This window comes from Platichthys flesus, chromosome 4, assembly GCF_949316205.1.
Source record: "Platichthys flesus chromosome 4, fPlaFle2.1, whole genome shotgun sequence".
NCBI lineage: Eukaryota > Metazoa > Chordata > Actinopteri > Pleuronectiformes > Pleuronectidae > Platichthys > Platichthys flesus.
The window spans coordinates 10773034-10796885 of NC_084948.1; the positions used below are offsets into that span (position 1 = coordinate 10773034).

Genomic DNA, 23852 nt, shown 5'->3' on the forward strand with positions numbered 1-23852 from the left:
TTCCCATAGGGATGTCAGTTCATATAGCTCTTAATAAGAAATGAAATGTTACATATCTGTGTTTGTGTTAAATGTAAACAGATGGTCAAGGGATTTGTGTTTCTATTTGTACTGGACTGTTCTGTATTAAGAAAGCTGACAATGTCAATATGACACTTCATGCATGATGTTAACAATTCATTTTAAAAAGATCAATAAAGCAAATCCAAAAACAAAAAAAAAGGTTGGTGTTTTTTTCTAAAGAATTACATATGATTGAAGAATGTAAAGGTTTTGACGAAGCCAATGGAAACACTGGGCCCTGCTTTATTCACAACAAAATATATGAGTAGAAGTAGAAGTTCCTTTTACGGAGTACCAGTTTACAGTTTTTCACAATTGTTAACACAATTTTTTCAAAACAATAACGGCTTTCTCAAAACTGCACAAAGAAAACTGAAAACCTCACACACAAAATGCTAAACCTGACACTCCCTTTGCAAGGTGACTCTTTGCCATCAAATCTCTTACCTGTTCACAAAATGGAACTTGTGTTTTCATTTGGTACACACAGCCATATTTTCAAATGACACACACATACCATTCATTGAGAACACACAACTAAGCAATTGCTTGCACACTACCAAGCATTTACAGCACAGTGAAGTGCAAAACTGAAAACACAATCATCAAAATGGAACACACCATATGAATGACAGTGACTCTGGAGAATGAGCCATTTCTCCTTTTGTAAAATGTCTCAGTGTAGGCTCACTTTTTTCAGAGTCAAACATGAAACAGGACACAAATATGCAGCATAAAAAGGTTTATTTCGGTACACACAGAGAACATTACAGTAAACCGGCCTGTTCAACCCCCCCCCCCCTCCCCCCTTCACAAAACTTACAGTTTTTCACAATTGTTAACACACGTTTTTCAAAACAATAACTGCTTTCTCAAAACTGCACACAGAAAACTAAAAACCTCACACACAAAAATGCTGAAAGACCTCGACACTCACGTTGCCACAAGCCTCCTCCATGGCCTGGAGCAGTGGGACCCGGGCCTGTTGGTTCCGTTCATATACCTTCCACCACCAAGCTGAAAAGAATTCCTCAATAGGATTCAGGAAAGGAGAATAAGGTGGAAGGTGTAGAACGGAGAAATGGGGGTGGTCCTGAAACCACTCACGCACTTGAGCAGCCCGGTAGAAGCCCACATTGTCCCAGATGACAACGTGATCGATCCGCTGTGGGTCATCTATCTGGCCAGGTGGTACCAGCAGGTCATGCAGGACATCCAGGAAGACGAGGAGGCGGGCAGCGTTATAGGCCCCTAGGTGGGCATGGCGGTGCAAGATCCCATGGTGATTCATTGCAACACACATTGTGATGTTCCCACCACGCTGGCCGGGGACCTCCACAATGGCCCGCTGGCCATTGAGGTTTCTGCCCCGTCGCCTCCCCTTTTCCAGGTTGAATCCCACCTCATCAATAAAGATGTACTGGTACAACACATGAGCTGTGTCATGCTCCTGGAGCCACTACCACAGACAGCATGAGAATGCAGGTTACAGTGTGGACACAGTGAGGTCAACACAGTGGGCCACAGTGACACACTGTATAAAAGGAACAATATTGAGCCGCGGGTTGCCGACCCCTGTGCGGAACCGAATTCGTATGATGTATTGAACGTTTTATTGTCTCCTGTGGCAGCGGTGTCCATCCCTTTTTGCTGTCCTCTGGAAACACTTCCGTTGTGTTGTCGCCTCTATTTGCAGCGCGTTTGTCTATTTGCAGCGCGTTTCTGTAATGTGTTGTGTTGTCTTGTGAAATTGATGAAGATGATTTCTTACTTTGCTTGTGTTTTGTCAACTTGCATGTGTTTTCTTATGTTGCTGTACGTTGAGCTCTCAGGGCCACCGTAGAAATGCCCCCCCCCCCCCAATATATATTAAAACTGCTGCCCTGTTATATGGGATTTTCAGTCATATCAACAAAGGCCTTTAGCATTGTGACCTTTAGACAGTCACACAGCACCCTCCTCAAACTGGCATCGTTTCATGTGTCTCTTCTTTTACGATTGTTGCCCTCATGTGTCTGGGCTTGCAGGGTTGCCGTGCGTAGAGGACTGCCAGCTATGAACAGTTTCGTTCTTGGTGCCAACTTCAAATATGAGTAACAAGAGCATTTGGCAAACTAAGTGAGTGTAAGTGACATGTGACTCACGGGTTTACAGGGAAACAAGACCTTATCTCAGCTTCTTGAGAAAATCCTCAATTCACCACAATTTCCAACGAACCACAGTATAATGAACAAAAGATAAAGGAGTAATTAAACGCCATTACAAGCAGGAGGGCTACATTTTTGTTGTCTAAGTCATGAAGGAGCAAAAGGCGGTGACCCGGAAAGAAGATTTAATTCAGAAAACACAATCAACCTGAAAGAATTTGCATGCGTCATGCACCTGCATGTTCAAATACTCAAAGAATGTTTGTTCACCTGAGGGAGAATAGTTATGGCCTCAACAAACCAGTGTGAATACATGAAGCTTTGGTTAGTTGGAAGGAAAACACATTATTAATGAAATAGCATTGAATGTAACATCTAAAAAAATTATAATTCAATAACAAAATTTCAACAGTAAGCGTTGGTATTTTCTATTATGTCATGTAGAAGCTTTAAAGTTCAAGAATAAGAGAAATATTTTCAAGTTATGGTGTTACTTTTCAATAGCCTACGATAAAGACACAGTGGCAAAGAGTTGCTTTAGTGCTGTGAGCAGCCAAATAATATTGTCTCCTCCGCACACAATGTCCAAGTGCCCTTGAGGGAGACCCCAGACTCATATCATCCAACAGAATGTCTCACATGTGCAATTAAAGGAAATTATCATCCATTCCTACTTAACTGATCTGAGAGTCACTGTGCAGCTTTCCAACCAGCATGCAAACGTGTGTGTGTGTAAGCTGCTGTCAGTTTAAAGCTGTTGCCCAGAGTTAGATACCTGAAGAGTTTGCAAATATAAGTGTTTCACGCAGGAGAATGTTTTCGAATGATGCAGTTGTGACACAGATGCAGGATCCTCAAACACTGACGGAGAGATTCCGTGAACTCTGATTTGAAATGTTCATGCTTTGCAGAGGATAAAACAAACCTTTTTTCTCCAGCTGCAGAGGAGAAACATTCAAATCTAATGGCGTGATTTCCATAAAATTACGAAGTGTGTTCTTGCTCCCAAGAGGACGAACCCTCTCAGCAACTCACCAGCCCTCATCTTGGCCCACAAGACGTCTAAAGATCGCATAGGAGGTTCCATTTGTGGGCAAATGTCTAGTTTTGATTTAATCCTGTAGTCTAATCGACAGGGAGAGAAAAAGGGAGTCCAGGGACTAATTAACACTTGTATAATGACATACACTAATGGAAGAAATGAAAGAGTTGTACCCCTGGTCTGGTCTTCAGTCGCATGAGAGCCCCCAAATTCACCCCCACCAACTGTAACCCCCCCCCATACCCCCACCCCCACAGCTCCTCCAATAGCTGCATTCATCTGCTCATAATGAATTTAAAAGCTGCACGCTGGTTTACACACAGCCTCAAACTGAGCTGCAGGCCATTCTGCAACACAGCTCGTCCTCCTCTCTCCAGCGACGCCGAATGCTCGCTGCGGTCCCTCCACCCCCCCCCCCCCCCCCTCCACTTCTCCTCTTCTTGCATCACTCTCTCTCCTCTCTCGCCGCATACCCACCTCACCGCCATCCCCCCAACTTTAAATTAATCCCGCGTTGCATTCTTCTTACCCCGTTGTTTCTTTCGCCTGCATGACCACTCGCACACAGTAGTTATTTATTTTAGTATTAGTAGTATTAAATACCAATTCTTGGCAGGACTGTTATCTGTGGTCTCACTAAAATGTAAGTACATTCAAAGACATCAGTGTACACACTGGATAAACATTCTTGCTTTTACAGTGTGCTGATAGTGGATCTAGTGGATCGACCACAATGCAATGCACAGAAGAAATTGAAATTATGGATGGCAAAAAAAGACCTGGAGGTGAACCTAATGATCATTTTATTGATAAAGCACCTTTCAAAACAGCCATTACGAAGAGGACAAATAAAAACAAGAATAAGAAACATCTAAGACAAGAGGCAAATTAATACAATGTCATAAAAAAAAGACAAATAATTAAACAATACAAAATCTAAAATCAGCGAGAGCAGATTAAATAAGACAATCCAATTTTAAAGTTAAAGAAAAGGATAAAAAATGACAGAAGCAACAGAACACCAATGGACAAGATGAAAGACAAAATGGCTTGAAAAAGGTTAACACCTACAATTCAAGGAAAATCAGCAAACTCCATCTGCTGATGAAAATAAACAGTTTTATACTATGTATCTCACACTTGATGAATGTAAACATGCTAGAATTTTCACTTGTAACCATAACATACTCTTTAGATCAAATTTGACCTGTTTTGAAAGCAGTAGAAAATACCCTAAATGTCATACTTATAGCCTGAAATTTGATGACTTTCGTAAAATATTTAAAAAACGTATACTTTCGTATAAGTGCTACAACTGTTGTACATTGAGGGTCAAATTTGATCCGCATCAATTGAAATGGATTTTATATTGATTGTTTCCACAAGTGTGGGTCAAATCAAGGAAAATGGTGATTTTAGGAGATCTTGAAAATGTGAAACTGTACATGTCATGTCTGTATATATTTTTAATTGAACAGTGGTTCAAGGGGGAACTAGTAACTCTGTTTTCCCACCACATTTTCCCTGGTTCCTAAGAGACAAGCACATAAGGAACAGAAGACATACAGAGGTCAGAGAGGGCCTTGACACAGACAGGAGATCTGCACCTGCAAGCACAAGCTATCTAACAAAATAATCTAAAAATAAACAACTTTTCAAATTTATTCTCAGCTATCTGAGATACAATCAAAGATCCAAAGAGGGTTGAGGGGGGGTCACAAGAATATAAAGGTGAGTGAGCTGCCGTTTCAGTGGCCGAGGTTATGGCAGCCAGACAAAGTGTACTAGAGGCCCTTGAGGAAGATGAGGAAGCAGATAGTGGCTCGGAGGAGGATGTGTAAACTTGGAGGAAAGCTCTGATTACAGACCTTCTATATTAGAATCATAATGGCTGTTATCTTTTCATGTCTTAGATAAAACAGGATATGATATTGTGTGATAGATGTTTTTCTCCAAAAAACGATTGGTGGAATACCTACAAATTACACTTTCCCTGCTCTCTGAAAGCTGTATTAAAGATAAATCATCTATTTATAAATGTCAGGTAGGCTGTTTTACATTCTTAATAGATCTGTGGTTCAGAATTCAGTCTAGAAACGTATTATGAAGGAATTATTTCACTGTGAAGCCATTGAAGTATAAACATTATGTAAGGGTTAAAATGTTATCATATGATATCAATGGGCTTAAGTGGTTTCATAGCACATTTCATCATAAATCATCTCTGCATGACCTCCGTCTCCAATCCAGAAGCACTTAAAAGAATGGTGCATCCACAGTTTTGACAGATCTCAGATCAACTGGCAGATAGGAGGAACTAACCTGTATGTCCAGGCACAATCTGACAGACAATAGAAAATCTTGGCAGAGCATCATGCCACGCCTGATCACCTATTACCCACACACGCCTTACGTAGGCACGTGGCCCACCGGAAAACCGAACAAACTCTCGCCCAAGTGCACGCGCGTTCGCATCGCTACGTCCGCTAGAATCGCTACTTCCGGTAGTAGACAGTCAGGAGTGAAACACAATGTAAGTGACGCCGTTTCAACTCGAACTTGAGTGTCAGGGCCTGCGTACACTTTTATGACACACTATGGAGGCATGTTGTGTTTTTTTGTTTTTTGTTTTTCTATTTCTATTAAGAAGAGGGGACCTTATTGTGTGATTATTGATGATGATTGTTTGCTTTTATTAATTTGTTCTGTTCTTAACCTAAGTAAAGTGCATTTTTAAAAGTGCTACAAAAATCAAATGCATTATTCGTAACCAATCTACTAGTACTTGCTGTCGTCTAGTTTCCAGTGAACAAAAAGGAATGAAACGTGAAACCACCTTAGCTCATTCATCTTCTAGTTGCACACGTCCATTATGAACACGTTTACCATCCAGGCAGGCTCAGGTGACCTCAAATCAGTCTTCTACAATACGATGTTTCATTATTAGACTCACTTCAAGTGCAACGTCTGTGTTTAATCCTTTTCTAATAGTCCTATTGACAGACACTGCCTCCCTGCACTGCTTTTTGTCTGTACAATGTGTTAATTATTAAATGCACCTACTAGGTACTGGATTGAGTTTGCACTCCATACAACACACCAAATGCCACTTTAGTAAATTAGAAGTTTCGACTCAATCTGAAATTACTAGTCACTTCACAGTCATGCTTGTAAATACCAAACATATGACAGACCTATAGCAAATTAAATGGAATCCAGTGTAAGAGGTGAAGCCATCCCGGAATATGTAACTACCACATTAACCTAAGTTATATAACTACTGGCATGTGATGTACAATTTATTAAATACATTTTAATTCAAATTTGTCCGTACGTGTAGGAATTGTAATTGTAATGGAGCATATACAGATACTTTACTGAGGTAATATACAGTATATGAGTACTTCTTTCACCACTAATACATTTATTTCTATTGAGCATTTAATCATGTCCTTCATTTTGCTGCTGTTACACTTTGTTGATGCTCTGTGGGATGTAATTCACATTAGGAACCGTACTATGCACAACATCCAGACTGAAATACAGTGTGTTATTACAGTGTATTGTTTCAGCGTGACTGTGGAGATCCTAAGTATGAAACAACAACCCTCCAAGTGCAGCAGGTCTGTTTCTGGGCTAAGAGGGACACCTGGTGGAGAAGAAGCCTGATGCACAGTAAGTCCTATGGGAATATTCCCCTGACAAGTCTCTGTAGACCTGCACATGTGGAATGTACACATATTTGCATAAACGTATTAATCACTCATCTTTACATGTCACATGTTTATAATTACATTAGTCTGGATTTCTTTGTAATTCTCCGATATTTTCTTTGTTATTGCTGTTTAAGTTTTGTGCGTCATATATCTGTGTCAACACACTAATGTTAGTATAATTATGATGTAGAAACTGAAACTTAATTCATACATTTCAATTCAGTGTTTATGTTTGACATGTTGAATAATTCGTCAGATTTATACCTCAAATTATTTCCATACGCTGCATTATATTTATATCTGTGCTTTTTTTTCCAGCTGTAATTTAGCAAATTTGGGAACATTCATTTTTTTTTTTTTTTTTTTTATTCATTTGGATTATCAGCTCTTCTAAGGTATTAAATAAGAAATAATGAAGAAATTATTGAACACGCTGCAAAAACAGGTTATAATACACCTCAGCAGTACAGTCCGTTTTTACATTTCATGTGTATCAAACAAACAGGGAGAAAAACTGAATCGACAGATTTAATGGCATTCTCTGTCAACCCAGTACTTTTTTATTCTGATAGTTCACTTGAATCTCTCTCCTCCGTGTGCAAGTATTGTGTGATATTGCCTCATGCACTTGAAAGGCCTACGACTGCTAGGAGAGATACCAAGAGATTTCACACACTCACACACACACACACTCACACACACACATATGTGCATGCATGCGCACACCCTCCACAGGCTGGGAGATGAGATAGGCAATTTATGTTGTCTGTTGACTGCCGGAGCTTCATATCACTCCCCTCAGCCCTGCGGATCAATCATGCAGCAACATAGCACGGAAATATGGGGGAAAATGAAAAAAGAGGAGGGTCCATTAATATGTATCCAAACATACCCCCTCCGTATTGTGCGGCTGTTTGGACAAGTTAACCAACTCCTGGCTCCAAAATCTAAAAGCATGGCAGGTTGTTTGTTTATGAATTGACAGGTTTCTTTCAAAGGCCGCCTTGATGTGCTGCCGTCCAGTGGTGGATCATGGGAAATAACCTGGACCCCGACTGCATTGCAGCCAAAAAGACAAAAAGAGAGCGGGAGAGAGAGTTGGAGGAAGCTGATATGGGGCTGAGCAGAGTAACAAGGCAGGAGGGGCAGAGTGGGTTTATTCTGCCCATCTCTTAATCCCTCCATCTTCTTATTCAGTGTGTGTGTGCTGTTCTGGGTGCAGTTCATGTGCTTTTGGCAGCTGTAGCGAGGCGTTTCAATGGCAGCACAATGAATGCGTAATGAACAGCATGCAGTGAAAAACAGTCAGAGATAACAGATACTAACTATTTTTATTTATTTGGCTGCAATTTACCTGATGTTTAAATCTCCTGTCGCTGACATTGATTGTTAAAAGAACCTGAATTTCAGATACATCAAATTGATCCATTGAACAACAAAACTCCCATGTAGTCCAACCATTACCCAACAACGATTTATTGTTGCGTCAACAGGTGATTGTTTGTTCGCAAAAATACAGCCGAGAGAGAGAGAGAGAAGAGAAAAAGGGGGAAACAAAATGAAGCCAGTGAACGTTTCTGTTCCTCAGAGCTGAAAAGCAAAACCTGAGCATGAGCCACACTGGAAAGAGAGAGGGGTGAAACTCAGAGAAGAGTTCAATTGACGCGGTGGAGATCTTGAAGCCATGCAGTTAACAGAATATTGCCTTCAAATAACACTCGCACATGCTTTTCCAAAATCAAACATGCATTGGGTATTTCAGCGGGGTTAGGAGGTGTAAATAGTCGACATTTCAGCAATACAAATTTCTTAATGTTTCTGATAATGAACATTTGTAGAGCATGTTACATACTTAAAAAAAAAAAAAAAAATCAGCAATCCCTTTTATTCACTTGATTGTTTGAAGCAAACGATAAATGAGCATTAATAGGTAAAAATAAAATACAAAATAAAATATATATTTAGTGTGGATCTGCCTCGATAATGCTGATGGGTGTCACAAGAAACCACAAGCAAATTCAATCACTACTACTAATTCAAAGAGCGTTTCTGTAAACGATCAACCATCGCCAGCGCAGACTCAGTCGTCACAAGGCTGTGAGTGCAGTTCGGATCACAGTGGTCACGGACAAGTTCAGCATCTCCTCCAGAAAGAAGCCACCTCACTAAGGCTTTTAATAGTTTTAGTCACCCATCTGGAAACTCCTCCTTTCTTTTATTTTTCAAAAAGCCGGGTTTTCGTGTCGCCGTCCTCTTGGAACAATCACATATATATATATATATATTTATATATATATATATATTATTTTTTTTTAGAAAAGAACTACGAAAATCATGCAACTACCATTTCATTTTTGTGAGACAAAAATCTGTTGGTGCTCTTGACTGGATTTTTCTCTTGCTGGTTGGGAGATTCGGGGAGGTGAGGTCAGCGTGGGCGTTTTCTAGGCACTGCCGTCCTGTTTGAGCCGCTGACTGCGAGCCTTGTAGACCTCGATCAGTAAATCTTTGACGTACTGGATTTCTCGCTCCACCGACTCCGCCTTGTCACGAAGCTCCCGGTTCTGCCCCTCCAGGCCATGCAGCTCCTCCTCCAAACAGTCCAGCTCCGCCCTCTTACGCAGCCTGTACCTGCGAGAGAAAAGAATGCCCTCGGTTGGTTTGGCAGGTGCGTGCAGCCTCGCATCTTTATTCATGAGTCGAGTGAGCGAGCGTGACCTCTGGGCTACGTCTCGTGGATTACCCACACGGCTCAGACACACCGTCCCTCATTCCCTATTCCACCCACTGCATTGATCAATCTCTACCTTTTCTACTTTTCTTCTACCTTCTTCTAAAGACTTTTAAAAATGTACATTTTAATTTCACACAGACATGATGAGTGAAACACACACAGAGACAGAGCAGACTTGTACAAATGGAGAGGTGGGGCTGAATCTGGCAAGCAGTGAGGGACTTTCCATTTCCCTACTACACTCTGTTTGACATTTAAAGCACTGGGCTGACTGGTTTGTGTAAAACTCCAGCCATGTTAAAAAAACACATAATATATCATTCGTCACTATATTATATCGTTCATGGATGGATAATGACCCACTCAAACAATGGCTACAATTATAAACCATGTTTTCAGACTTCTGAGCACAAATTCTGGTTTTAGGTGTTTACGAGAGTTGAAGTTTGTTTTAGTGAGAAAACGAGCAGAAGGAGGAAAAGTCACATGTTTACCTGTGAGCAGCAGTTTTGTTCTGGTCTCTCTTCTTCTGCTTCCTCTCTCCAGTGTGGCCCTCCACAGAAGGGGAGCCCATCACCAGAGACGGTTTGAGGGAGCAGTGCTCATCCTTTAGCCTCTGGGTGGGGCGGTGGATGATGGGGGCTCCCATCAGCGACTCCTCTTCCTCCCCTCTGGACAGACATTCGTAGCTTTGGTCTGCAAGGCATTCTGGATAGAGGTAGTGGCCATGTTGGGGCTCTACAGCCTGTGCTTGTGACGGCTGATCTAGGTCCCCTATAAAGCTATGGTAAGGCTCTGCGTTGGCCATGGACTGGTGGAAGTAGCCGTCACCGGCCACCATTGTCTCTTGGGGAATACTTCCAGAAAGTCCTCCATCTTTGCTGCAGTGCAAAACATCGAGCCCCGAACTGTCGTAACTTACATTGACCTTCACGTTGTGCATCAGCTGTCCATCTCGCTTGTGGTGGCTCTCGTACGAGCCGCCCAGACAAAAGCCTCGAGCAATCTCTTCGCTGCAAAACATTCCTTCTGAGAAACAATAACTCTCCTCTTCCTTCAACGATAACGGACATTCTCTCACCTTCTTGACGCTGCCCAGGCTGCTCTTGCTCACCGTCTTCAGTGTGGAGTAGTGGTTCACAGACAAGTCTGTGCTTCCTGAGTACCCTCCCCTGGAGCCCCACGTATCAAGTCCAACTTCCTCCCCGACTTTCACAGCCTCGCTGATGATTCTCCGCCCGTTGTTGTGGTGGTGGTAGCGGTGATGGTAGTTGTACGGAGCGGGTCGAGCAATTTTGGTTCTGCCGATGGGACCGCCGCAGAAGCTTGCCAGGTCCAGTTCCCCTGTTGCCAAGGTGACAACCACGGGGCTGGCTTCTGATTGACTGGACCCATAGGACCCATAGGGTAACTGATAATAAGACTGGGAGCCCATGGCTTGAGCACCCTTGTCACATTTTGAAGATTTCTCCAACTTGCTTGTTGTGGATGTGGACTCGGAGCGGAAGTAGTCCTCCAGCTGAGCCAGCTCCTCCTGCAGCAGAGAGGTCATGACCTCCAGATCCGAGGGCACCTTGACATCTTGTTGTAATGGCGAGGGTGGAAGGGAAGAGCTCGGAGAAGACTCGCTCGTCGACACAAATGAAGACAAATCAACTTTTTCCGTCATCCAATCTGAGTGACCATCACCTATAGGATTCATTCAAAAATAAAAAAAACATACAGTGAGTAAAACAATCCATTTTTTTCATCCAGCTATTTGTGGAAAATAACTGAAATTAAAAACTACAAATTCAGGAAAAAATTCCTAAACCACGCAAGGCTGAGAGGGATAAAGGCTGAAGTTAAAATCAAGCACAACATCCGGAAAATCAAAGTGAACAACTAACCGATCATCTGAAAATGATTGAACAGCATCGTCTGCACTCGATAAATATCCACTTAGCTGTACTCACTGTACGACATTAGCCCCGTGCTGCACTGCGGCTCCGACCTCGGGATGTGGAAAAATAAAAAAGCGTCTTGGCAAAACTCACCAATTAAGTGCTGCCTCTCCACAGGCTCCGCCCCTGTCCTGGTCCGTGATTGGCTGTGGCTAGCCTGTTGGAGAAGGGTTGCGCCGAGCCCGCCTGTGGAAATGGGAGGAATTTTCTTGCGAAGGATCGATGCCGCCATTGTGTCGTCTGCTGCGATCGAATTGTTCAAAAGCACAAACCGTGCACTGGGTGGATGAAAGAACGGTGGAAGACCTGTGGGGGGGTCAAAATAAGGAAATAAACAAAAAAAAGTCACAAATGTGAATTCAGCCTTTAAATCAAAAAATTTCCCCTGTAAAGATGTTAATGATTCAATCCCCCATTAATATCCAAATAATAATGACCTTATTCATATAGATATGTAAAAATTGAACTAAAATAATAACTTTGATTTAATGGTTTATTAAGTTTAAATGTAACTTTTCCAAACACTTGTCAGCTTATACAATGAAAATGGCACAACAATATATTTATGGAGAAGATGAAAGACCATCAATAAACTAAAGAAAACAAGGAAAACGGTTAAAAACCATGTTTATGACATTTATATTACTTGACCAACTTGACCTACATGTCAACCAAAAAGTTGACATGACATGATGTCAAGTAGAGAACCACTTGAGTTTATCATTTATTATCAAAATAAAAGAAATTCACTACTCTTACAGTTGAAAAATAACAAATAATAACTTTGATATTGTTGCATGGTGGAAAAAGTAATAATGGCTGACAAATAAGGCGAGAGAACAACACCACATTAGTTTGGGTTGCTTTACTAACTGAGTCTCAGCTGGCGGAGCGGCTCAGTCGGCAGACACACAACACTTGGTGACTTACCCCATAGTTTCTGAGTGGTGCGGTGGAAGTGCGCTGCAGGAGCGGAGCACACGGAGCAGTGAGGCGAGCACGAACACGGAGACACTTTAAAAAGACATCTTGTCTCCTCCGGAAGCCGCAGACTCTTGTCGAAGCGCTATTTCGCCGAGATCACTTGCGGACAGAAAGTTTTTAAAAGCCGCTACTTCTCCAACTCCTGATGCCCGGGACCTGATCACGCGAGACGGGATCACTGCGCGGTTTGCAGCGCTCACCCTGGCCGTTACGTCATGGACCCGGGGACTTTCCCATGATTCCACAGGCCTGACACGCACTCTGCCCCCCCTCCCCTCACCCCCACCTCCTCCTGCTATTCATTACATTTCATCCTCTGTTACTCTTTCAATTTTATATTTACACTAAATCTGAATCGTTTGTTATAGAATTAATTAACACTAAGTATCGCATCGTTACCAGAATTGCCGTCATGTTTTTTTCGAAATCAGAAATTACTTTTTTTATAAATAAACAATGTACGTGAGTGTTGCTGTTTTTTAAATAACGTTATTACCCTGTTGGAAAAAGTCTCTCCCAGGACACAGCAGTCTTTAATGTCTATAGGTTTTCAGTGTATCTCATCCCATCCACAGTCAAAGTAATAAAACAGCAGGAAAAAGACTCGATTAAAACTCTAAACACACTTTCACACAGGGGAAGCGCTCAGCAGACGGCACAGCCGGCACTAGTTGTCTGTGCGCCTCGGCGGAAGGACATGCTGTTGCAGTTCGAAGGTGTAACTTTAGTTGCAGCCCTGTTGCATCAGATCCGCTGGGGATTCGCTGAGCGCTGTAACAATGTGGCCCCACCATTGGTTTATCCCGGGGAAGTTTTCTGTTTCTATTGGCCTGCCGTCAGTCTCACACTGATTGCCGATCAGCTCACATTAGCACCGACCTGGGACCGGAGGAGAGTCTGGTACAAGCAGCGGTGATGCGGTGCTGGATCCTAAACTCACTCTGCACTACACTTTGTTTATGTTCTCCACCGCCTCTGTCTATTGCTGCTGCGTGAACCCTCTGTGGACTTAGTGAGCTCTAACTCTAATGTTGGCAAATCATTTTATACTGACATTATTCCTTTAATCAAAGTCTTGATGTAGCGAATACTGAAGGTTCACCAGCTTACTACAACTAGACCTGGAGAGGATTCTGTTAATATTTCAGAATTCAATTGTTAATTGAATGTTTGCAGGTGTAATTCTATAATACATCACATAATACATGTAGATTAAGGCCTTTTGAGTATTTTAGAGTCTGAAATGAATTATAAGTATGTAAGAATTCACTTAATTATATAGTAGTTATAATCTTAAAACTTTAATAACCGCACTATATTATTTTCTTATTCCAAACATAATCAAACCATATATATATATATATATATATATATATATATATATAAAATTGTTTACTTTTTCACTCTTCTAAAATACATTTTTGTGATAATACTTTCTTTAAATATTTTTTGTTTGTAATTATGTGGGAACTATTAACAGAGGCCACACCACAGGTTTATTTGTAAACTATAGTGAATTGTATTAGCTACAGTAAGAGCTTGATACAAGGATTTATGTGTGTGTGTGTGTGGGGGGGGGGGGGGGGGGGGGTATTTGCTAAAATAAATCAGTTACTGCTCATTAAGTATATATTCCGAGGAAGGTTTACACAGAAGGAAACAGAAAGGAGGCCAACAGCTGTTTGTGTCAGTGTGTTGACGTTAGTCCATGGGTTGCTTTTCACTGTGTATCCTCGTGAACTCCTCGGCATTCTTCATGAATTGACCCCGGTCTTTGGTGTATTCCTCTGCCAGGTCTGTCCTCAGCGGGTGCTCGAGCTGGGGGTCGCTCAACAGAGCCATGATATCATTGATCACTTGGATGGTTTTTAATGCTGGACTCCAGTTCATCTCACTGACAATAGGCAGGCAGACATGACCCTTCTCGTCAATATTGGGATGGTAGATCTTTGTCTTGAAAGTGACATTGGGTGGCTTGAAGGGGTACTCAGTAGGGAAGATGATCTCAATGAGAAATGCTCCTTTGTCATATGGAGGACAATCAGGAACAATTAGCCCTTGCCAGGTTAAGATATTTGATTCGTCGACCTCAATGTTGCGGAAATGCTTCAGTCCAGATTTCCTGATGTCACCGAGCTCCTTTGCTAGTCTCCTGGTCATTATGCCACCGATCTCGTCGTCGTTGTCGTCTTCTTCTGCTTCTGGGTTTCGTCTGTACTCTGTAAAATCACCTATTATAGTACATGAACATAGAACTTCCTCCTTTGAGACAGAAATCCCTTTGAACTATTACACTCTCCCTTCCTAGTTCTGACCAGGATCGGACTTTTCTCCTTTCATACACAGGTATTGACCTTAGGCAATACGTATAATCTTCCTCATCAAAATACTTATTGTCTACGGTCAATGACGGCGATGGATGAACCTTCGCCGTACCTCAATGTTTTTTGAGGAAACGTCCCAATTCTGAGAGAGAGAGAATAGAGAGACGTCACCTTTGCAAGACATAAAGATTCCTTTGATCTATGACAATTGACACTGTCTCTGCAGGAGTGGAGTTGTTGTTTACGGCTCAGCATCAAAGGATTCATGGTCCATGTATGTCAGGTATAGAACATCGTGTTTTAATGACATAAAATAAAATGAAATAAAATGTTGACGCCACGGTCACACCGTGTGACGAAAAATCGATCTTTGAGTTGGTTTGTATCTCCATCTTGTTGTGATGACACTCATCTCAATTTGAAGTTGATCTGATGTAAGAAGAGACATGTTTTGGTAAGAATTTGAGCATGTTAAAGCCCTCAAAGAGCCTATTAATTTGCCTGAAAAATAATAATAATAATAATAATCCTTACAATTTCGATGGGGCCTAACTGTCTGTCAGTGCCTGTCAGTGCTCGGGCCCTAAATACATAAAAATAAATAAAGAATTCATTAAAATAATTTCTTTTGTTCCACCTGTGACACCTTTGAAACTGTCATCACTGTCACAGCAACATCATCATCATTTAAGAGGCTTCTCATAACAGGATCTTAATTTGATTGTGGGGTTTATGATCCATTATTTTAACTAGAGTCACAGCACAAAACGTATAAAGAATCGGTGAAGTTGTCAGGTTTAATAGGACAACTTTTCTCTGATGGCAGCAATAACAAACTGAAACGTGTGTGTGTGTGTGTGTGTGTGTGTGTGTGATAAACCATCAGCGAACACAGTGTTTGAAATCCTCCTGTATTGTGGTAATGAGGCTGTTTTATACCACAGCAGGTAACGATTACAGTTTTCCTGCAGTCAGATCAGATGTGTTTATTCTCTATCACCAGGCTGTCGCTCTGTTTGTGTTTCTTGTAGCCTACCCCCCCCCCGGGGCTACTCATGTGGCGTGACAGGCAGGGTGACAGGTAGGACGTGTGGAGGTCGGCCAGGCTGGCTGACACCCAGCTCGTCCCTCTGCCCTCATTAGTAAAACCAGGATGGCTCTGCTGGCTCGAGCTCCTCTGCCTATCCACGGCCTCCCCAACAAACCAAAAGCTGATTGAAGCAGCCAGGTCTTCCTGTTGCTATAGTAATAGGCAACACTGGCTCGCCCCTCTCAAAAAAATCGTGTTTTTGGCGTTGCAGTTGTGGCTTTTACGGCCTCCCCCTCAGAGCTCAGACTCCCCCATTGTTTACAATAATCGTCTCGCTATTTTTGCAGGCATTGCAGTTTTTTATCATGCGTGATGCGCCTCTTTAGTTGCGCATCAATTTGTGATCGTCCTGGCCTGCGGAGATCAGGACAAAGTTCTGGTGATTTGTGCAAACCCCCCCCCCCCCCCCCCCCCCTGCCAGAATTTGATATTAAATCCCCTCTAACAAATCACTCATCAAAATCATTTATTGAACACATCAACAACAGCTTTTCCTCTTACAGCTCTCACCTAAAAACGTAACATTCCTTATAACATTATCGACTCAATCAAATTTTAAGTCAACTATTAATGTGTTTTATTTATTTTTTACTCAATGTTGAAATGTCACATCACATTTATTATTTGTTGCAAATTTATAGACCTAAAATATTGATATTTGCATTTTTTTAAAGTGAAACCTCCGTGATCTTGGCCTACAAATGAAATATTCTGTTTGATATTAATCCCCACTTCAGCTACTGTATATATTTACAGTCCACAGATTTCAGCCCTGTGTGCAACAGTGAATTTACAATGAATTCCTGAACTTGCAGGCGTTTTCTATATTGCGGCAAAACGATTGCTTGCTTTTTGTGCAGTATTGCCCTCCATCTGTCCTTTTGTACTGTACAACCATACAGGAGCCCTCTCCAGCAGAGCATCGTGGGATGGGAAGAGCCTCCTTCAAAGACGCAGGCGGCCATGCACTCCTCTACTATGGCACATTGGTATCAGTTACACCATAATTTCATCACCAGCAGCTCTCTGTGAATCCTGCTTACATTAACTTTTTACAGGGATTGGCAGCGAAGAGGCAGAGATGCATGTCAGTGCCAGCACTTGAGCCCATTTAGAGTTAGCCTCCAATTGAATAGTTTTGCTCAACATATTGTTATTTGTTGATGAAGTGCTGTATTTGAAGGAACAAATGGTCTGAATTGTGAATAATCCCCGCAGTTACAGTGGGATTACATTGAGAGAATAGGCGAGGGGGATTTAAAAAAACAAGAGGACGGGGAGACTTCAAAGTGGCAAAGTGTGCAGGGCTGTGTTTGAATGATGGCTCGCGTATTGTTTTGATAAGTGTTCCCCGAGGAGGACATGAGAGGCGACGTGTCACTTTCTCCTCTCATCTCTGCGATACAGCGAGCCGGCAACCGGTGGGATGTCAAAAAGCAGCCGTAATTACAGCGTTCATACAACAATGCTGCAGAGCGGTCGGCTCGCACTCGCACAGCAGCACAAACGAAACATGCAAATGAATTAATTTGCTCTAAATGTGGAAATTAAATTAACATGTTAGACCCTGAGACGGTAATAACAACACGGGTGCACTGGGAGCAAGAAAGAATATAAAAGAATATAAAATGTAGACAATGTAAATCAGTCCCCATGATACACACATCTGCTTTCATCATTGTGAGATTATCAGTTACACTAAGTGCTTGTTATGAGACAAAACACGATGTCAGATACACAGTGAATTTCCATATTTGTTTAATGTGAGTCTGAGACTGTAATTAATGCTGCATTGTTTCTGCTTACAAATTCAGATTACAAAACGCGGCATGAATAAACATGAGTTAATTAACCCATTACTTTGGCCATGAACATCTTTTAGAAGATGAAATGATGATTATGGGAGGTCGCATTATTAAATCTCTTTATGACGACACTTTGACTTGTTTCATAGATTTGTAGATTTAAACGTTGTCTTTTGTGCATAAAACCAATCTCCCTTATATGTTTTTCGCTCTTTCAGTGGCATGATTTTGTTTTTTTACAGCCTGTCCTTGGTATTTAAAAAAATTTAGAAAAAGTGTCTAGGCAAGCCTTTACCAAGAAAATTTAAATAATCATTCAAATTTACAGTAGGATGCCCCAATAATAACAGAAAGTCACTCCTTTTTCACTTTCTTTTTACCCCTGAATTACTGCATTGTTTTGGCTGCACTGATCCCCAAAAACTATATTCTCAGACACACTGTAAAGAGTTATAATGTAGCTTTACATTGAGAGGAAGTCACACACAAAAGCCAAAAATATATTTCATCTATAAGGCCCCAAATCACAAACTTGCATTAGGGCTTTGTTATCTGTACAACATAGTGCTCTTTATTTGGACGTGGTAACAGACTAATTAGTGGGGGAAATAAGGAAGACAAGGAAGAACAAATGATTCCAGGAAGACAGACAGAAAAGATTTGGAAACTATGATCTACGTGTGTGTGTGTGTGTGTGTGTGTGTGTGTGTAGAGACAAACAGACATAAAAGGGACCTAAAGATTAAAATACAATCAAATCTACTAATAATCTGATGTTCTGGTGTTGGCTGACTGCAGGTTACCAGACATATAGGTCTGATTTGGGTCAAGGGCCTTCGTTGGATATCATCTCTGTGCCATCATTTACCGTCCGCTTCTTTACAACCAAACATATTAATCTTTGAATCTCTAAAATTTCTAAAATAAATGACGACGACAGGTCAACAAGCAGTGAAACCGTTTTTAGAGAAAAAAACGGTGTCATGGACAAACGTTATTCCCATGCACAGCAGTTAGATTTGAGGAGTGCGTGTTATTTCATCATAAAGCCACAGATAAAACGATTAAATCTTTACTTTGGTTTTCTAGCAGGATCTCAAAGCTGAGCAGAGGAGTTTACACCCAGATAAACCCACATTACTAGATTACTGTTGTGCTTCTCAGGGTGTTCCACTGCAGTCTCTTGTAACGATGTTGTGGTTGGGGGTGAGCGTACCGAGCCATCCCAGCTATTTCAAGTCTTCGTGGTCTCATTACAGCAGGCTGTTGGTAATCCTCCGTCTTTGATCCGGGAGCTAAAGGGAGCTGCGTTTTGCTGCAGTTCAAACAATGTTCTCTGTGCTCCCTCAGCACCTCCACCAGGAGCCCTGTGGTGGCTGAGGAGCCACAGTCTGGCACACGAGGAGACGAAAGTCGGGGGGGTTGGTTTGTTTTTCAGCTGAATGCAGGTGAGACTGAGCGACAGATGGAGGTTTGCTGGTAGTGTGTTTAAAGTCAATCTGAGGTTAACCACAAGGAGATGTGGGGTGGGGGTGTGGAGGGGTTCCACGCTCCAACAATGGGGTCAGACGAAACGTGCTTTCAATGCGAGTCAATTCCGAATATTTTATTCATGCCTCAAGGGATGATTCAAAGCCGGCGAGCGCACAAACAATGAGAGACTGGAGCACAGAATATAATACTTACACAAAAACCCACAGAGAACAAAATTAATCAACAACTTCATCATCATACAAATGTCTGGTCACAGAAAAGATCCTTTGTACATCTGCTGAGAGATGGTCATTTATTACAGAGCTTGTAGACTCATAATAAAACCAAGCCCACCTTGGTTTCATGTAGGATCACAGTAGTTTTATATATAAGACTCATTGTGTACATTACATTAAGTGGAGTTGAAAACAGACATGTTGTTAGGGACTACTATGGGCTAGAATTTAGTGGGAGGATTGCAGCGATGGATGTAAACAAACAAATGATTAATACAGTTGGAATATATTTTATTAAAAAGTATAAAAAGAAACACAGTCAAAATCCTGATGTCAGATTGTCTGAATAAAGTCACATGATGCCACTTTCACTCTCAGATTTTAAAACACTGAAGCTCTCTCAAAACAAAACTAAAAAAGCCAATGCTAAAGCAGTTAGCTATTTACTACTGTCTTCTACCCAAAACTGTAATTAAGATGTGATATGTGTATGCATGTGAATGGAGATGGATCAGAATGCTAACGTGCACCAGCCCGAGAAAAAAAACATCTGCACATTAAGTGCACTAAAGACTCGTGCTGCGCTCAAATCATCTGTGTTCAAGTAAAATGACTTTGAAGTATCACGACATAAACCTCGTTGAGAGCTGTGTGATCTCTCTAAATGAAAGGAGCCTCAAGGATTCCTACCTTATCTCCTTCAGCATAGAAAAACACCTGACCCTCCTTTCTGAACAGAAAGGAGAGAATGCCTTCCCACAATTCATTGCAGCAGCAGCATTTAAAGCCATGTAAATATGGAAGAAACAGAACAGCTGTTTTATTCCCTCAATACCCCGATTGTGGTCATCACAAAAAAAAAATTCTCTCCACTTAACAATTAAACAAAAGTCAAATGTATCATGCCAAGAAACACTACATACTTTCGTCCGAATATCATTTACTCTGGCTCTTGGCAAATTTATTCTGTTTTTCATTCAATTGTTATTTTTATAGTCAACTTAATCTACTTGTACATTCTTCATGCATCAAATTATCTCCACTTTTCAGTCCAGTTTATTTATTTTTTCAATAATATCAACTCTCCCCTCCGTATAATAATGACATATTTTCTTAGCAGTTGTGAGTTTGTACTGGACAGGAAGCTTATTATTGTAAGTAAAATGTGTTTTAGAAAAACCTATGCTTCTTTTCCTCACTAACTTACAGCTTCTCCTTCGGATATTGCCTTGAAATTTTTCATGGAAGTTTTGGAATAGTGGTTTGGAAAGGAGGTTATTATTGACTTTTTCATATATGTTGGGCAGCACCTCTAAAACACACAAGTGATGAATCACTAGTGTGGTTCATCTAAATTGTACGAACTATTGTTTCCTATACATTAGAATGAGCCCTTTATATTTAAATACTATATATGGACATCAGGAGTGGGGTATTCAGCCGCGACATGAAACTTCACCACTAGATGTCACTAAATGTCATACTCTGAACCTTTAAATCGGATGACGTTCCTCAGAGGTAATGGCGACAGTCAAGAAAGAAAACCCCAAAAAGACAAAAAAAAATTGTCTTCATTTTTTGTATGGATGAAAAAATACAACATATTATTTATACCACATGTTACAATTAGAGGTGCTGGGAGGCATTAGTTGTTTCCACTGGTTCCCAGTCTTCCTGCTAAGCTAACAGGCTGGTGACTGAAGCTTTTGGTTGATATGTTTTAAATGACATGACTTCTCCCCAAAAGTGAATACAATCTATCTTGATTGCCCCCTGGTGGCCGCAAGCTGTAATATAGGATTTGCCTCCCTTATAGTCATTCCAACATGAGCTCAGTAAGATGTCCGGACAATTGCGTTTGCCTTTCACACATGAACAACACAGCTGGAGATTTTGCGCTCAGACACATTCACAACAACATAGAAATCTCTGGAGTGTTCAGGTGAGGGTAATTCTCCTTGGACTTGTTAGTACAAAAAGCACTTTTCACATGTGACTGGTCATGTGACCCTATCGTTCACATAAAAACATTGACAGTAGCTGAGCCTGGGTCTTAAATATGTAATAGTTTAAACATGTATTTTCAGTGCACTGATAGATATAGATCTCTGGAGCATATACTGTTTACTACACTTCACTGCAGGCTTTAATGGATGCTTATGTCATCAGCTCAGACAAACCCACCAATGAGGAACAAGCAGTTGCAACAATAAACAAGAATTGCAATGATAATCTTAATAATTTCTTTGTTTGTGTAGAAAAAACAATGTAGGACATTTTTCTTCAATGAATACAGCTCAGGTATATATCCCCATCTCTGACTTATGGTGAGTTTAAACTTCTTTATTCAAAGCTAGCAAAAAGAAAGAGAAATGTAATGTATTAGCACAGAGCATTAGCACATGTCCCTGTCTTTTTTCGCAAAAACCTATTCCAGCTCAATTTAAATGAATGAATTTTCAACACATTTTAACTTGTTATTGTTATTGTCTTCTTAACACACACACAATATCCTCATTGCAAGAACATTCATAGAATCACAAGTCTTCAAGGTAAAAGTTCAATATTCGTTTGGTTGCTGCAATGCTTTACTGTATATTGAACTGAATTAGCCGACATGCAATGTAAAAAAAAGAAACCTAAACAGTTAAGTCAATCAAACTTATATATAAACTACCCAGTGAACAATAATAAAGCAAATTCAGTTTTATTTTATGAAAAATATTGACTATAAAATCGCCATTGCAGATAAACCAATTAAAATTAACACAAAGTTATCTAGGCCGAGCACACAAACAGATTGAGAACGGACACTGCAGGAGTTAAGTGTAAACTGAATAAAGTGAATAAAGTTGCTGCAAACAATAATTATTTAAGTGGCCACAATATGAACACAAATAACCAAGCCAAATGTCATAAATGATATCTCACAGAGAGTGTCTGAAGAGGACTCTAGCTTTAAATCTTAAGTTGTTAAGTGCAAAGCACAATACAGCTCAAAGTGTCCGGGTGCCTGTGCACCCATGGGACTGTTGGATCAAACCAAGGCAATAAACCCATGGAAACTACACAGCCAATAGAACTGAAGAGACCAAAGGCAGCCAGCTCTCTGCTATATCCACCACCTGAAGCTCTGCATATCCCTGCCCAGGCACTGTGGAAACACACACACACACACGGACACACACACACACAGAAACACACTCACACACAACACACACACACACTGACACACATGGATGTTCTTATACCAATATGGGAATCATACAGTGTGATATGGCCTCACTGACAAAAATTCTCTGGGATTGTGCTCATTGCTGGCTCATGTACCAGTGCTGTGGGCTTCTGTTTGTCCCTGATCTTCAACATTTTGGTAGAAGTGTGGATTCCAATAAAGGCTTGTTAAACAACAGATTTCATTCTCCGACTCAAGAGGGCCCTACATGGCCCAGAGGCGTAAGCTGCTCCTTTGAACATCCAAATCCCCATGCAAGCGACTGACTTCCCTTTGTTATTCACTGGTGGATGCTCCTCCACTGTTTTGCCGTATGTGCTATCACTCTGGAAAGGCTCCAGTGTAGAGGGAGCTTTTAGCTGTAAAAGATCATCTCATTGAGATCATCAAGCCCCAGTTAATTGAACTTTTATATGATATCCTTGTAGGAGCACAGGGTGAACATATTGTTTTAATAAAGAATTCATCAGCCAGAGATGGGGAGCCAGATTTAATGAGCCCTTCCCTGTAATGGGAATGAGAGACATGGAGCAAACACTCCGCTCTCAGCCGTGATGTCTGCTGCCCTCCCCTGTCTGCTGCTGTGAACACACACACACACACACACACACACACACACACACACACACACACATTCTGATACAATGGGTATGTTGAAACCAATGAAGAGTTTTAATAACAAAGTACTTATTGTTCAGCATTTAACCAAATAATAATTACCCATACCCTCTGCCAGTATGGTTGCAAAATCCAAGAATGTTCCTGGTATGTCAGTTTGTTTTTGTAATTTTTTAAATGTTGACATAAGCTTAACACAAAACTTTAAAGGTTTTTTATTATCAACTAGTTTTTTAACTTTTTTTTCCCTGTCTTGCAGCTTTGTGTGAAAATCTGGTTTAATCCATTTATAAATGTATGTGATGCATTGTTTTGGTCATGTTTAATCAAACAGCTACAATTGACATTACTGAGACTTTGAAACGCCGGGGTCAGGTAATATTTGACAACATAACAACATTTTGGTTGCTGAAATAATTCTGTGAGCTGATTGCAAATGCAA

The 23852-nt window shown here is 41.0% G+C and overlaps 2 protein-coding genes across 2 annotated transcripts; both read right to left on the reverse strand.

The window, feature by feature from the left end:
* Nucleotides 1-8280: 8280 nt before the first annotated feature.
* On the reverse strand, nt 8281-12816 carry atf5b (activating transcription factor 5b). Its single transcript, XM_062386512.1, has 4 exons — nt 12576-12816; nt 11739-11951; nt 10197-11391; nt 8281-9599 (listed from the first exon to the last, which is right to left on the reverse strand). Exons 2-4 carry the CDS (start codon nt 11875-11877, stop codon nt 9413-9415), a joined length of 1521 nt encoding a protein of 506 aa, XP_062242496.1. The 5' UTR covers nt 11878-11951; nt 12576-12816; the 3' UTR covers nt 8281-9412.
* A 1514-nt stretch (nt 12817-14330) lies between these two features.
* Nucleotides 14331-21561, reverse strand: LOC133952131 (ubiquitin-conjugating enzyme E2 L3-like). The gene is made up of 2 exons (XM_062386435.1): nt 21548-21561; nt 14331-14781 (listed from the first exon to the last, which is right to left on the reverse strand). Exons 1-2 carry the CDS (start codon nt 21559-21561, stop codon nt 14331-14333), a joined length of 465 nt encoding a protein of 154 aa, XP_062242419.1.
* Between the last annotated feature and the right edge of the window lie 2291 nt (nt 21562-23852).

Coding starts and splice junctions, on each gene's coding strand:
- atf5b (XM_062386512.1), bottom strand. CDS start 11,877: ATGGCGGCATCGATCCTTCGCAAGAAAATTCCTCCCATTTCCACAGGC. Junction 11,392..11,738: donor GGAGAGGCAGCACTTAATTG/GTGAGTTTTGCC, acceptor TGAATCCTATAG/GTGATGGTCACTCAGATTGG. Junction 9,600..10,196: donor AACAAAACTGCTGCTCACAG/GTAAACATGTGA, acceptor TTTCTCTCGCAG/GTACAGGCTGCGTAAGAGGG.